Source organism: Aureococcus anophagefferens (genome assembly GCF_000186865.1).
Source record: "Aureococcus anophagefferens unplaced genomic scaffold AURANscaffold_5, whole genome shotgun sequence".
Lineage (NCBI taxonomy): Eukaryota > Pelagophyceae > Pelagomonadales > Pelagomonadaceae > Aureococcus > Aureococcus anophagefferens.
The window spans coordinates 24577-37583 of NW_008705565.1; the positions used below are offsets into that span (position 1 = coordinate 24577).

Here is a 13007-nt window from a genome sequence, read left to right on the forward strand (position 1 = left end):
CGCGGCGCGGACTCTCGACCGGCGCCGGGGCCGGCCCGACGGCGACGTGTTGGACGAGGCCGGCGCCGTCGCCGCGGCGCTCGCGGCGCTCCACCCCGCGCGGCTCGCGCCGGCGACGCGGACCGTGGCCCTCGCGGGCGCCGTCGACGTGCTCCGCAAGCTCGACGGCGACGGCGCGGTCTACAACCACGCGCGGTGCCAGACGCTCCGCGCGCGCGCGGCGGACGCGGCGTGCGCGCTCGTCGAAGTCCGGGAGACCCGCGACGCCGCGGCGGCCTTCGGCGCCGAGGTCCACCGCCACCTCGCGGCGCGCCGGTGCTGCGACGGCGACCAGGCCGTCTTCCTCCGGGGCCGCGTCGCCTGGCTCGCGCGGTCCGCGTCGAAGGCGCCGCGCGGCGGCCGCCGGCCCGTGGACACCAGGGACACGGAGCTCTTCGCGGCCCAGTGCTGGTACGACTTCGTGGGCTGCCGCGTGCTCCGCGACGTGGCCAACTCGCGCGTCGACGACAAGCTCCGGGCCAAGCGGCTCCGGCTTTTAGGGCCGAGCGAGCGCCACGCGTTCGTGCGCCACGTCGCGCCCCTCGTCCTCCGGGACAAGTGCGGCGACGAGGCGCCCCTGCCCCTCGCGCCGCGCCGCGACGTCCTCGACGCCCTCGAGGCCGTCGCGCGCGCGTCCCAGGCGCTGGAAGAGAACCGGTCGGGCGACGACGACGACGTCGAGGCGTACCTCTTCGCGCCGACGGACGAGCCGCGGACGTTCCCCGCGTACCTGCTGGGCACGGCGGCGTCCGCGAACGGCGACGGGGCGTGTCACGCCGCGCCCGAGGACCCGGCCGACGCCGGCGAGCGGCTCCTGGCGGAGATGATGGTGCTGAAGCTCACGCAGCGGGACAAGGAGGCCGCGCAGGAGACGAAGACGCCCGCGGCGCTCGAGCTCTCGCGCCTCGAGGCGCTGCGCTGGCACCTGCGGTGCTGCGCCCTCGAGCCGCGGCGCGCGGCTCACTGGGCCGCCGCGGCCCGCACGCTCGAGGACCTCGCGGCGCCGCTGCTGTCGCTCGGGCGCCTCGCGGCGCCCGCGGGCGTCGGCCTCCGGCGCTGCGCCTGCCTGTCGACGCGGTCGCTCGTCGCCAAGCCCTTCGGCAACGACGCGGCACTGGTCGCCACGGCGCGCGAGATGCCCCGGGGGCCCTGGTACCGCTTCCCGGAGCTCGGCCAGGACTGGATCGACGCCATGGCCGAGGCCAAGGCCGAGGCGCGCCGCGAGGCCGCGAAGCGCTGCTGGGTCGTCGCCCACGGCCTCGCCAACGGCAGCCGGGGCGCCTACGCCGCCGCCGTCGGCTGCCTCTGCTACGAGGACGCGCGCGACGCGTCGAAGCTCGGCAACGTGACGACGGCGTTCCGCCATTCCACGGACGCGAAGACGGCCTTCGAGGCCGCGGCGTCGCTGGGCGCGCCGGCGACGCGCGCCTTCGCGCTCATGATGGCGGGCAAGCTCGCCTGGCGCGACGCCGCGCGGCCCTTCGACGACCGCGCGTCCGCCGCGATCGCGTCCTTCGCCGCGGCCGTCGACGCGTCGCCCGCGGCGATCGCGAAGCACTGCGGCCGCGAGGACCCGGACGTCGTCTGGCGCCTCCACGCGACGCGATTGAAGGTCGCGGCGCTCGCCGACGCGGGCCGCGCGAGCCCGACGGCGCTCGCGGCGGCCGCGGCGACGCGCTTCGCGCCGCCGTCGTCGAACGAGGACTCGGGCGCGCTGCTGAGCGTCGTCGACGACTGCCTCGCGGCCTTCAAGGCCTGCCGCAAGGACGACCCCTACCACGCGCGGGCCATCCACTACCACGGCCGCGCGTTGCTCCTCGCCGCGAAGCTGAGCTCCGCGGGCGAGCCGCCGTCGGCCGCGCGCGACGCGTTCGTCGAGGCGGCCGTCGGCGACGCGCGCGCGGCGCTCGACGCCCTGTGCGACCGGAAGCGGCCCCAGGTCGTCGCCCTCTGGCGCGTCGAGGGCGTCTCCGGCTGCCAGGCGGGCCTGGACGCGAACCACCGCAAGTACGACCGGTCGCGGTTCAAGCACCTCGCGCTCTACGTCGCCGTCCTCGCGGACCTGAGGGACCACGACCGCCTCCGGGGCGTCGCGGGCTGGATCGCCTCGTCCAAGGAGCGGTCGCGCACGACGCGGGCCATGCTCCACACCGTGTGGAACGCGCAGCTGCGCGCGCTCCAGACGGACCTCAACGCGCCGCGGCCGCCGGCGCCCGCGCCGCGCCGCCCGCGCCGCCCGCGCCGCCCGCGCCGCCGCCGGCCGCCGACGCCGCGATGGCGGACGCGCCGCCGCCGGCCGCCGACGCCGCGATGGCGGACGCGCCGCCGCCGGACGCCGCGGATGCCGCCGCGGACGCCGCGGACGCCGTGCCGCCGCCGCCGCCGGTCGCGGCCGGGCCGCCGCCGGCGCTCGAGGCCGCGCTCGGCCTCTTCGTCGACAGCGCCGCCCAGGTCTACAAGGACTGCGGCCCCGACGCCGACGCGCTCCGCGTCGCCACGGAGGCCGCGCTCGTCCGCGCGGCGGCGGCCGCGCTGCCCGACGAGTTCGCGCGCGCGCCGCAGCCCGTCACGGCCGCCGCGGCGCGCGCGCTCGTCGCCGCGCGCTGGGACTCGCTCCGAAGACCCGCAAAAAGGCGCAAGTCTAACGAGTAAGAAAGGTTAGTGTGCGGGAGGCGTGCCGCTGCCAGTAGCAGCGGCGGCCTCCGGCGGCGCTGGCGCCGCCGCGGCGTCCCCGGCGGCGGCGGCCGCGGCCCGCGCGCGTCGTGGACGATAGACTTGCTGGTCCGGTCGACGTCGGCGCTCCGTCTTGGCCCGGTCCTGGCGCGCGCGCGCGTCGAGCGCGGGGTACTCGGCCGCGTTTTGCTTCGCGCCGTTCGCGGCGGCGGCGAAGAGTTTCGAAGGCGCGAGCTGGCTCCGCGGCCGCGACGACGAGGGCTTCGAGCACCAGTCGAGGTGCCTGTCGTAGCTCACCTCGTCTAGAGATAAAGCTTTGAGGTGTGCCGAGGCGTCATCGGGAGCCTCTTCGCTGGGCGGCGTCGGCGCCGGCTTCGCGCCGCGAAACACGCCCTTTTTGGCGTCGAATTCATACGCGCGTCCGCTCAACTCGGCGCGCCGGCCGTCGTGAGATGTGTCTCCGCCGTTTTTGTGTTGATGCGGCTCCCAGCAGGCCATGGGCAGCAAGGCAGCCCCTGATTAACCATGCATCAAAGACGATTCAAGAAACCGAGATTCGGCGAACGTGCATCTGGGGCTGCCTTGTCTGCAGCATGTCCGCGCGGGCCGCGAAGCGAGTCCACGGACTGCGAGTGAGCCCCCGCGCGCCTGGCCCCTCGGAGCTAGATGCCAGCCCGGCCGCCCGTGGCGGTCGCGGCTAGGCTTGGAGTCCCAGTGCCGCGAGGCCTGGTGCCGCAAACCCCCCGGGTAGGCCCTCTAGCTGTTAACCTCTCCTAGCCTAGCAGCAGTGCGGCGCGCGCCGAAAGCCGCAGGGTTGTGTTTTTTAGCCCCCCCCCGGGGCCTTGGGGGGGTTTTATGGGCCCTCAGCGACCCCCCCACCCCCCGTCCCGGCGACTCCCGGCGGCCCGGACGCGTACTGGGGCGCTGTTTTCAGGAGGTTGTCGCGCCCGAGCCGAGCAGAAGTCGACCCCCCCCACCCCCGTCAAAACCCCCCCAAGGCCCCCCCCGGTGGCAAAAAAACACAACCCAGCGCGCGACGAGGCGCACCATGCGCACCGCCCTGCGCCGCCTTGCCGTCCTCGCCGCGCTGGCCCGCGGCGAGCGGCGCGGCTTCATCACGATGACCGTGCAGCGCACGGGCAGCACGTGGCTCAGCGACGAGCTCGACGCGCATCCCTGCATCACGTCGGGCAAGGAGATCTTCCTCAACGAGAAGACGGGCGACCCGCCCTGGGTCTGGAGCGACGCGAAGAAACGTCTGGCGCTCGAGGCGCTCTTCGACGGAAAAGCGTCGCTCAACTTCAGCGCGACGCGAAGCTTCGAGAAGTTCCTGGGCCGCTGCGCCGGCGCGCGCGGCGACGTCGCCTGCGGTTTCAAGTGGATGATGAGCCAGCACGTCGACCGCGCCTGGGACGCGGGCTGGCTCCCGGAGCTCTGCGCGGCGCGAAAGCTCCGCGTGGTCTTCCTCGAAAGGCTGAACCTGCTCCGCGTCCACGCGTCGACCGTGGCCAAGAACCTGGCGTCGACGAGCGCCGGCGGCCACCGGAACCCGACGGGCGAGGCGCCCAGGGAGGCCTACATCGAACTGGCGTCGGGCGACGCGCTCGTCGCGAAGCTCGAGGGCATCGCGGCGCAGTACGACGGCCTGCGGCGCGTGCGCGCCGAGGCGGCGAGGCGCGGCGTCGCGACGCTCGCCGTGACCTACGAGGCGCTCCAGGCCGACCGCGGCGGCGGCCTCGACCGCGTCGCGCGCTTCGTCGCCGGCGGCGGCGCCTGCGACGTCGGCGCGTACGCGTTCGCCGGCAACGCGTCGCGGCAGACGCAGATCCACGCGGGGAAGCTCTCGTCCTACGTGTCCAACTGGGCCGCGGTCGTCGACACGCTCCGACCGACGCGCTTCGCGTGCTACCTCGACGAGGACGACCTCGCCCGCCTCGAGGCGTGCCGCGACGCCGGCCGCGCCCGCGAGCCGTCCCGCGCGGAGGACGTCGGCCGCAGGGCGCGGAAGACCGTGGTGGCCGTCTGCGTCCTCCTGCTCCTCGTCCTCGGCCTCGAAAGGCGGGGCGAGCAGAGGCAGGTGCGCGATAATTCGTGACGCTGGTTATTGAAGCGCGCTACTTAGCGCGCTCCCTTTGGTTGAGGCCGTAAGTTGACTCGGTCGACCCGGGGCTGCGATGGCTGGGTAGCTGGGTGTTGAAACGCCTTCATCATGCGCTGGGCCCTGTGGTGCGTGGCGCTCCTGCGCGTCGGCGAGGGCTTCCGCGCGTCGCGGCGCATCATCGCGGACGACGACGACGACGACTACGACGCGGTCGGGGCGGGCTCCGCCAACCTCATCGAGCGCGCCATCGTCGAGCTCGAGGCGGAGTATGGCCGAACCTTCGACGCACGCGAGAAGGCCGGGTTGCGTCGCTTGGGGGATGACTACGTCGCGGAGTCTGGCGAGGCGAATGGGAGAGGGGATATGATGGTCGAGTACCTCGGCGGCACGTTCCGCGTCGGTCCGCACATCTTTGACGCGGCCGTCAAGGCCAAGCCTAGGGCGGCGAGCGGCGGGGCCAAGAAGCAGGACGGCCGCGGCGAGCGCTCCCGCGTGTCGCGGCGCGTCATCGCGGACGACGACGACGACGACGACGAGACGAACGTTTGGGAGGCCGAGATCGAAAGCGCGGTCGAGTTCTTCAGATCGGTCCGCGGCGCCGTCGTCGACGAGCGCGAAGCCGCGGTGCTGCGTCACGGGGCGGAGGAATACCTAAAGGATGGCGGCGACGCGGAGTTCTTGACCGACTACCTCGCCAGCGCGTTCTACGTCGGGCGGGACGACGCGGACGTCGAGGAGGACCGCATCTCCCGCACCATCGCGAACCTCAAGGCCAAGGCGGAGAGCGGAGTCGCCGAGAACCAGGACGTGGCAGGGCTGCGCCGCGTGGCGAGCGACCTGGAGAAGAACCAGGAGGCGCGCCGCCTGGCGACGGCCTTCGGCGCCGGGGGAGATCATTCGGAGCGCGCGACCGCCAAGCTGTTCAAGGGGCTGAAAGCGGTCTACGGCGTGGAGCGCGCGGACCGCGACGCCTACCCGCCGGTCCTGCTCGAGCTGCTCGCCAGCCTCAGAGCGATCGGCCTCCACGACCCCGACGACGCCGCCGCCGATCCCGACGACGACGACGACGACGACGAGGCGAGCTACTGCGGCGCCTACGACGACGACGACGACGACTACGTGACGCTCGAGGACCTCGAGGAGTTCGACGGCTTCCTCGAGGCCATCGCGTCGCTGAGCGGCCCCGCGGACCCGCCGGCGGTCGACGCGGCGATCCTCGCGGGCATCGAGCGGGCGACGAGCCTCGGCTGGGACGTCGACACGCTCACCGTCGGCGGCGACGGCGTGCTCCACGTCGCCGCGGAGCACGGCCGCGCGGACCTCGCGCGCGCGCTCGTCGGCGACTGGGGCGCGTCCGTCGATCTCGGCAACGCGGCCGAGCGCACGGCGCTCCACGTCGCGGCGGAGGGGAACTTCGTGCCCGTCATGCTCGCGTTGGTCGCCGGCGGCGCCGACGTCGACGCCCTGGACGACGAGGGGTCGGCGCCCGCGCACGTCGCGGCCGCGGCGGACCGGGTCGACGCGCTCGAGGCGCTCTGGCGCTGGAACGCGAACTTCGGCCTGCGCAACGGCGACGGCGGCTGGCCCGCCGCCGTCGCCGCCGCCGCCGGGAGCCTCGCGGCGCTCGAGTTCCTCGCGGACCGGGGCCTGCTCTACGACGCGGACCGCGAACCCCCGCTCCTCGTCGTCGCCGCGGGCGCGAACCAGAGCGGCGCCGTCGCGGCGCTCCTGCTCTGGGGGGCCGCGGACCTCGACGACGCCATCGCCTACGCGGCCAGGGCCGAGGACCGCGCGCGGGCCCGCGGGCCCGACGGCGACCGGCGCCGGTTCGCCGCCGCGCGCGGCCTCCTCGAGGAGACGCGGCGCGCGCAGCTCACGCTCATGGTCGAGGGCGTCGCCTTCGAGCTGTCCTGGGTCGCCATCGTCGCGGGCCTCGTCTTCTTCCGCGGCGAGCAGCTGCTGGCCTTCTCGCGGCGCGGCATCCTCGTCGGCGCGGGCCTCGTCGGCGTCGGCGGCCTGCCGCTCCTCGCGCTCTTCCTCCTGGCCTGGGCCGTCGTCTTCCAGGGCACGCGCTGGGCCATCCGCCGCGTCCGCGCGGGCTTCGACACCGCGGCCGCCGCGGACGCGGCCGCGCGCGAGCTCGCGAGCGAGATGGACGCGCCGCCGCCCGACGCGCTCAGGCTCGCCGACGCGTCGGCCCGGTCGGCCCGGGCCGAGGCCGAGGCCGCGGCGCGCGAGTGCGCGGAGATCCAGGCGAGCAGGACGGCGACGCACAAGGAGAAGTGGCAGGCGAAGAAGCGCGCGCGCAAGTGCGCGGTGGCCAAGGAGGAGGCGGCGAAGCGGCAGGCGAACCAGGAACGCGCGGAGGCCCTGGCGCGCGTGGAGGCCCGGAAAGCCGAGGCGGAGCGGCTCGAAGCGCTGCGCAAGAAGGCCTCGGCGGAGGCGCGCGCGCGAGACGAGGCCAAGGCTCGGGCGACGGACGCGATGGAGGCTCGCGCGCGAGAGGAGGCGCGGGCCGAGGCGCGGGCCATCGTTCGAGCGCGCGAGGCGGAGGCTGAGAGGCTCGAAGCAGCGCGCATACTTGCGCGGGCTGAGATCCTAGCGCGAGAAGAGGCGGAGGCGCGACAGAAAGCCGTGGAGGCTCGAGCGCGAGAAGAGGCCGAGGCGCGCGCCAGGGCCGAGGCGGAGCGCGCGCGGGCTGTCTTGGCCGCCCAGAAAGCGGAAGCGGAGAGGCTCGAAGCGGCGCGCAAGCAGGCCGCGGCGGAGGAACGCGCGCGACGAGAGGCGGAGGCTCGGGCGCGAGCGGCGGCCCGGAAAGCCGAGGCCGAGAGGCTCGAGGCGCAGAAGGCCGCGGCGGAGAAGGCCGAGCGCAAGAAGGCCGCGGCCGAGCGCAAGAAGGCCGAGGCCGAGCGCAAGAAGGCCGAGGCCGAGCGCAAGGCCGCCGCCCGGGCCGAGGCCGAGGCGCGGCGGAAGGCCGAGGCCGAGGCGCGGGCCGCGTTCGAGCGAGAAGCGGAGCTCCTCGGCGCCGAGGAGGAGAAGCACGCGGGCGACGACTACGACGACGCCAGGGTCGTCGAGACCCTCGCGGGCCTCGGCCTCGCGAGCTACCTTCCGCTGTTCCGGGAGCAGGAGATCGACGACGGCGCGCTCCTCGGCCTCGAGGCCGACGACCTCAGCGACATGGGCGTCGCCCCCGCCGCGGCGCTGCGCATCCTCTCGGCGATCAACGCCCTGCGCATGGCCGCGTCGAAGCTCGCCGTCAACGAGGTCATGGACGACTCCGCGCGGCACCAGGCCGTCCTCGAGGCCGAGCTCAAGGACCACCGCGCGCGCATCGCCAAGCTCCAGCTCGCGGACGTGCCCGAGGACCTGCTGTGCTGCATCTCCTGCGAGATCATGAAGGACCCGGTGAGCGCCGACGACGGGAACACGTACGAGCGCGTGTGCATCGAGCAGTGGTTCGCGACGGGCAAGCGGACGTCGCCGAGGACGAACGAGCCGCTGGAGTCGCTGAAGCTGCGGCCGAACCACGCGATCCGCCGGCTGACGGCGACCTACCTCGAGAGCCGGGGGCGGGCCATTTGATGGTAACGGGAAGCGTGTTGTGAGGCGGGGTTGAGATGTGTCCGGCCACGGCAGGCTCACGGCAGATTTTTTGACACAGCGGGTCTCCGGCCGCGGCGAATTTGCCTCAAGAGCGTCGGCGCGCCCAACCTCGGGGATGGGGCGCATGACGCGGTGCGGCCTCGCGGCCCTCACGTGCCTTGCCCTGATTGCCAGCGCTGTCGGCGCACGCCCTAGAGGTTCGAAACAGCTTCCGATCGAGGTCCGAGTTATAGAGGGCGTGTCGAAGACAGACGATCTCATCGTAGCTATCACGACGGGGCGAGATGAGAAACATCTGGCGACGCTCATGGCGGGCGTCGACGTGACAAAGCCAAACGAGCAAGGAGTTACACCGTTGGTGGCCGCGGTGCAGCTCGGCCGGTCCGACGCGGTCAAGCTGCTGCTCGACGCCGGAGCCGTCGAGACGGACTCGGCCGAGCTATTCTATGGGCAGACAGCAGTATTCACAGCTGCCGCATGGGGGCATCTCGGCATCGTCCGCCTGTTAACCGAGCACGGCCACGATGTCGAGCGCGAGAACGTGAACGGGGCATCCGCCGCGATGGCCGCCGCCGAACGTGGTCACGCGGGGGTTCTAGGGTTCCTGATCGGCGCCGGTGCTGATTTTCAAAAGGCCGACAACGCAGGGGTCACGCCATTGTACCGCGCAAAGAAAAACGGCCACAAGGACGTCGTTGCGCTCTTGCTGGACGCCGGCGCGGAAGAGCTGCATGCCGACTTGCCAAAGCGGGCGTGGGAAGCTGAGCCCCAGCCTACCGGGCGCACGAAGACGTGCAAGAAGGCCAAGAGCAAGCAGGAGTGCAAGAAGGTCAAGAGCGGGGGCGAGAAGGCCTGCAAGTGGAAGAACGACAAGTGCAAGGCCAAGGGCGGCGACACCGGCGGGTCGTGCGAGGACAACACGAGCAAGGGCTCGTGCAAAAAGGACGCGCTCGGCTGCAAGTGGAAGAACGACAAGTGCCGCGGGCGGATCAGATGGACGCATTGGACAATTGGCGAAGAGATCCTCCACAGGGTGCTTTCGCTTGCGTTTTGGGTGATTACTGCGGTCTGCCTTGCTGGTTTTATCCCTCTGACGCATGGACTTTATTGTCGAGGAGATCTTACCGCGACCTTCCTGGTGGTCGAGGCGGCTTACGAATTACTCTTTGTGGCCGACGCCAACGCCGTCTTGATGTGTGCAATGGGCTACGAGAGCGTGATGATGATGTTGCGATCATGCCCGGATCATCAGTATAGCAACGCGAGCTGCATCGGTCGCTTCTTCAATGTCGTCGAGAGTCAGCTAGTGCTTCAATCGATGCTGGGGGAGATCAGGTATTTGCAGTGGTTCGGGATCTTCCTCGCGATTTACTTATGGGAGAAGTCGCTTCCTCTGGGAATCAAGATATGCCAGGTGCTGGCTGGTTTGGGCCTGTTATTGGATGACAAACTGACTCTCGACTTCGCCACATATCTCCTGATTGTTTTCATTATATTTCCTCGAGCGGCGCACGCTTTCATTGGGTGCCTTTGCAGAAGAGAGGCGCAGACCGGGCTGGCGGCCGAGGCCGAGCAGACGCGAGCGGAAGCTGCGGCGGCTCTCATAAACGCCGCGAAGCAAGACGAGGCGCGGGCGCTAGAGAAGGCCGGCAGGAAGGCCAAGGCCAAGGCCAAGGCACGTGCGCGCCAGGCGGAGCTGGCTGCGAAGGTCCAGCGAACGCGCGAGGCGGCACGAGCGCGCGAGGCGGAGCTCGCCGCCGAGGCGAAGGCCCGGGAGGCGGCGGCGGCGCGCGAGGCGGAGCTCGCTGCGAAACAGGCCCGGGAGGAGGCGCGGGGGCTCGAAGCGGCGCGAGCGCGCGAGCTATCCGTGAAGGCTGCAGCAGAGACCAAGGCCCGGGAGCAGGCGCGGGCGCGCGAGGCGGCGGCGGCGCGCGAGAAGGCGAAGGCGGAGGCGCGGGCGCGCGAGGCGAAGCTCGCCGCGGAAAAGGCCGAGGAGGAGGCGCGCGCGCGCGAGGCGGCGCGGGCGCGCGAGGCGGAGCTGGCCGCCGAGGCGAAGGTGCGCGAGGCGGCGCGGGCGCGCGAGGCGGAGCTAGCCGCCGAGGCGAAGGCGCGCGACGCGGCGCGGGCGCGCGACGCGGAGCTGGCCGCCGAGGCGAAGGCCCGGGAGGCGGCGGCCGCGCGCGAGGCCGCGGCGAACGCGCCGACGCGGGTCGAGCCGGAGGCCTGCGGCGCCGAGGAGGCGAAGCACGCGGACGACGACTACGACGACGCCAGGGTCGTCGAGATCCTCGCGGGCTCGGGCAACGCGAGCCTCGTGCCCCTGTTCCGCGAACACGAGGTCGACGACGGCGCGCTCCTCGGCCTCGAGGCCGACGACCTCAGCGACATGGGCGTCGCCCCCGCCGCGGCGCTGCGCATCCTCTGCGCGATTAACGCGCAGCGCATGGCCGCGTCGAAGCTCGCCGTGAACGAGGTCATGGACGACTCCGCGCGGCACCAGGCCGTCCTCGAGGCCGAGCTCAAGGACCACCGCGCGCGCATCGCCAAGCTCCAGCTCGCGGACGTGCCCGAGGACCTGCTGTGCTGCATCTCCTGCGAGATCATGAAGGACCCGGTGAGCGCCGACGACGGGAACACGTACGAGCGCGTGTGCATCGAGCAGTGGTTCGCGACGGGCAAGCGGACGTCGCCGAGGACGAACGAGCCGCTGGAGTCGCTGAAGCTGCGGCCGAACCACGCGATCCGCCGGCTGACGGCGACCTACCTCGAGAGCCGGGGTAAGGACTTCTGAGGTCGGAGGGATGTGTCCGAGAGGCCTATGAGGTGTCTCGGAGGCTCCTCGGAGCCCTTCGCTCGGCGATCGTTGATTTGCCTCGGCACGAGGCGACCGCACGGCTGTTGACGAGACGCGCTCAAAACAGCGCACGCGCCCCGGGGATCCACGGTTGCGGGACGACGGGCACCATGCGTATTTTCATCCTCGTGTCCCTCGCCGCCCTCGCGGCTGCCGCATCGACGAAGAGCACTCTGAAAGCAATCAAGGCGGGAGTGAGCGTCGACGAACTGAATGAGATCCTCGGAACCACGGACATCAACGAGGCCGACGAGCGCGGGGGCACCCTACTATGGAGAAACGCCTTCTCCGGGCGCGTCGACGCGGTCGAGCTGCTCCTCGCCGCGGGCGCGGACGCGGAAGCGGCGACGGTCGACGGGCAGACGGCGATCTTGTCGCCGCGTACCGGGGCCACGCTGACGTGCTCCGCGTTCTTCTGGAGGCGTCCGGCGACGTCGACCGCCCGGACGTCAACGGAACGACCCCGGCTTGCGCGGCCGCGATATCGGGCCACGTCGACGCGCTTCGGGTCCTCGTCGATTCCGGCGCGGACGTCAACAAGGGCCCGAAGCAGATGACGCCCTTGTGGATCGCGGCGAAGAGCGGGCACGTCGACATGGTCGCGCTGCTGCTGGAAGCCGGGGCCGAAAACACGGCGGCGCGGAAAGGGCGGGACGCCGCGTGGATCGCCGCGAGGGCCGGTCACGCGGACGTGCTCCGTTTGCTGGCGAAGCACGTCGACGACCTCGATCGCGCGAGCTCGGACGGCACGACCGCCGTGGCCGAAGCCGCCCACGCGGGGCACGTCGATGCTCTGCGAGTCCTCGTGGCCGCGGGCGCGGACGTCTACAAAAATACGAACGGTTCGACGCCGTTGGCCTTGGCGGCGCAGGCCGGCCGCGCGGATGCGGTCGAGCTGCTGCTCGACGCCGGGGGCGCGGAGGAGCGGGACGTCGATGTCGCGGCGCGGAACGGACGCACCGTCGTACACATCGCGGCCTTCAACGGCCACGCCGACGTCCTCCGTGCGATGTCGAAGCACGGCGGGGACGTCGACCGCGCGGACGCGAACGGTGTGACCCCGCTGGCCGTCGCAGCGCAAGAGGGTCATGTGGATGCTCTGCGAGTGCTCATAGATGCCGGCGCGGACGTGAACGCAGCCAGCGAAGACGGATCGACGCCGTTGCGCGTCGCGACCAAGAACGGCCTCGAGGAAGTGATCGCGCTGCTGGTCGACGCGGGCGCCGTCGAACCGGTGCGCGGACGGTGCTTCGGGGCGTTGATGTACGTCTTGGCGATGATCGTCCTCGCGTACTTCAATTTACTGGTATACGACAAAGAAGGGTTCGACCAGCTTCTATTCGAAGTGGCCGCCGTCGAGTCGAGCGCCGGCATCGGAGCCGAGACGGACGAGTGGGGCATCTACCTCTGTGCGTCTACGATGGCGCTGACGTTGTTGTCCCATTATTGTCTTAAGGGAGAGGTCATTCCAACGCTCCTCGCTGCCCTCGTGCTTTTGATTAACGCGTCCGCGTTCTTCATGGGCAGGGTCTTCGACAGCAGCAGCGCAGGCAACCAACCTCACTGGTTCCGTCTTGTCGTCTTCTGGCAATGTCCGGTGATCACCGTGGCATTCATTTATTGGGAAAAGGGCTCTCAGACAACCGCGGCCTCCCTCGGCGTCGACGAGTCACGCATCGGCGGAGACGCGCGCATCGCGCTGGAATATTTGCTCCCATGTGCGATTTGCTTCGT

At 71.7% G+C, this 13007-nt stretch overlaps 3 protein-coding genes across 3 annotated transcripts in view; all 3 read left to right on the plus strand.

The window, feature by feature from the left end:
• Positions 1-2691, plus strand: part of AURANDRAFT_62423 (hypothetical protein) — a gene marked incomplete at both ends in the record, with an annotated part of 6038 nt that extends 3347 nt beyond the window's left edge. The window contains 2 exons of the mRNA XM_009036551.1: positions 59-2191; positions 2491-2691. Coding sequence (XP_009034799.1) covers positions 59-2191; positions 2491-2691 — 2334 coding nt within the window. The remainder of the gene's footprint in view (positions 1-58; positions 2192-2490) is intronic.
• A 1069-nt stretch (positions 2692-3760) lies between these two features.
• Positions 3761-4807, plus strand: AURANDRAFT_62424 (hypothetical protein; the record flags this gene model as incomplete). Its single annotated transcript, XM_009036552.1, has 1 exon — positions 3761-4807. The coding sequence occupies one exon, from the start codon at positions 3761-3763 to the stop codon at positions 4805-4807; it is 1047 nt and encodes a 348-aa protein (XP_009034800.1).
• Positions 4808-4921: 114 nt separating this feature from the next.
• AURANDRAFT_62425 (hypothetical protein) lies at positions 4922-11210 on the plus strand (the record flags this gene model as incomplete). The annotated part of the gene is made up of 4 exons (XM_009036553.1): positions 4922-7345; positions 7568-8254; positions 9192-9452; positions 10293-11210. The coding sequence occupies 4 exons, from the start codon at positions 4922-4924 to the stop codon at positions 11208-11210; spliced, it is 4290 nt and encodes a 1429-aa protein (XP_009034801.1).
• Positions 11211-13007: the final 1797 nt, after the last annotated feature.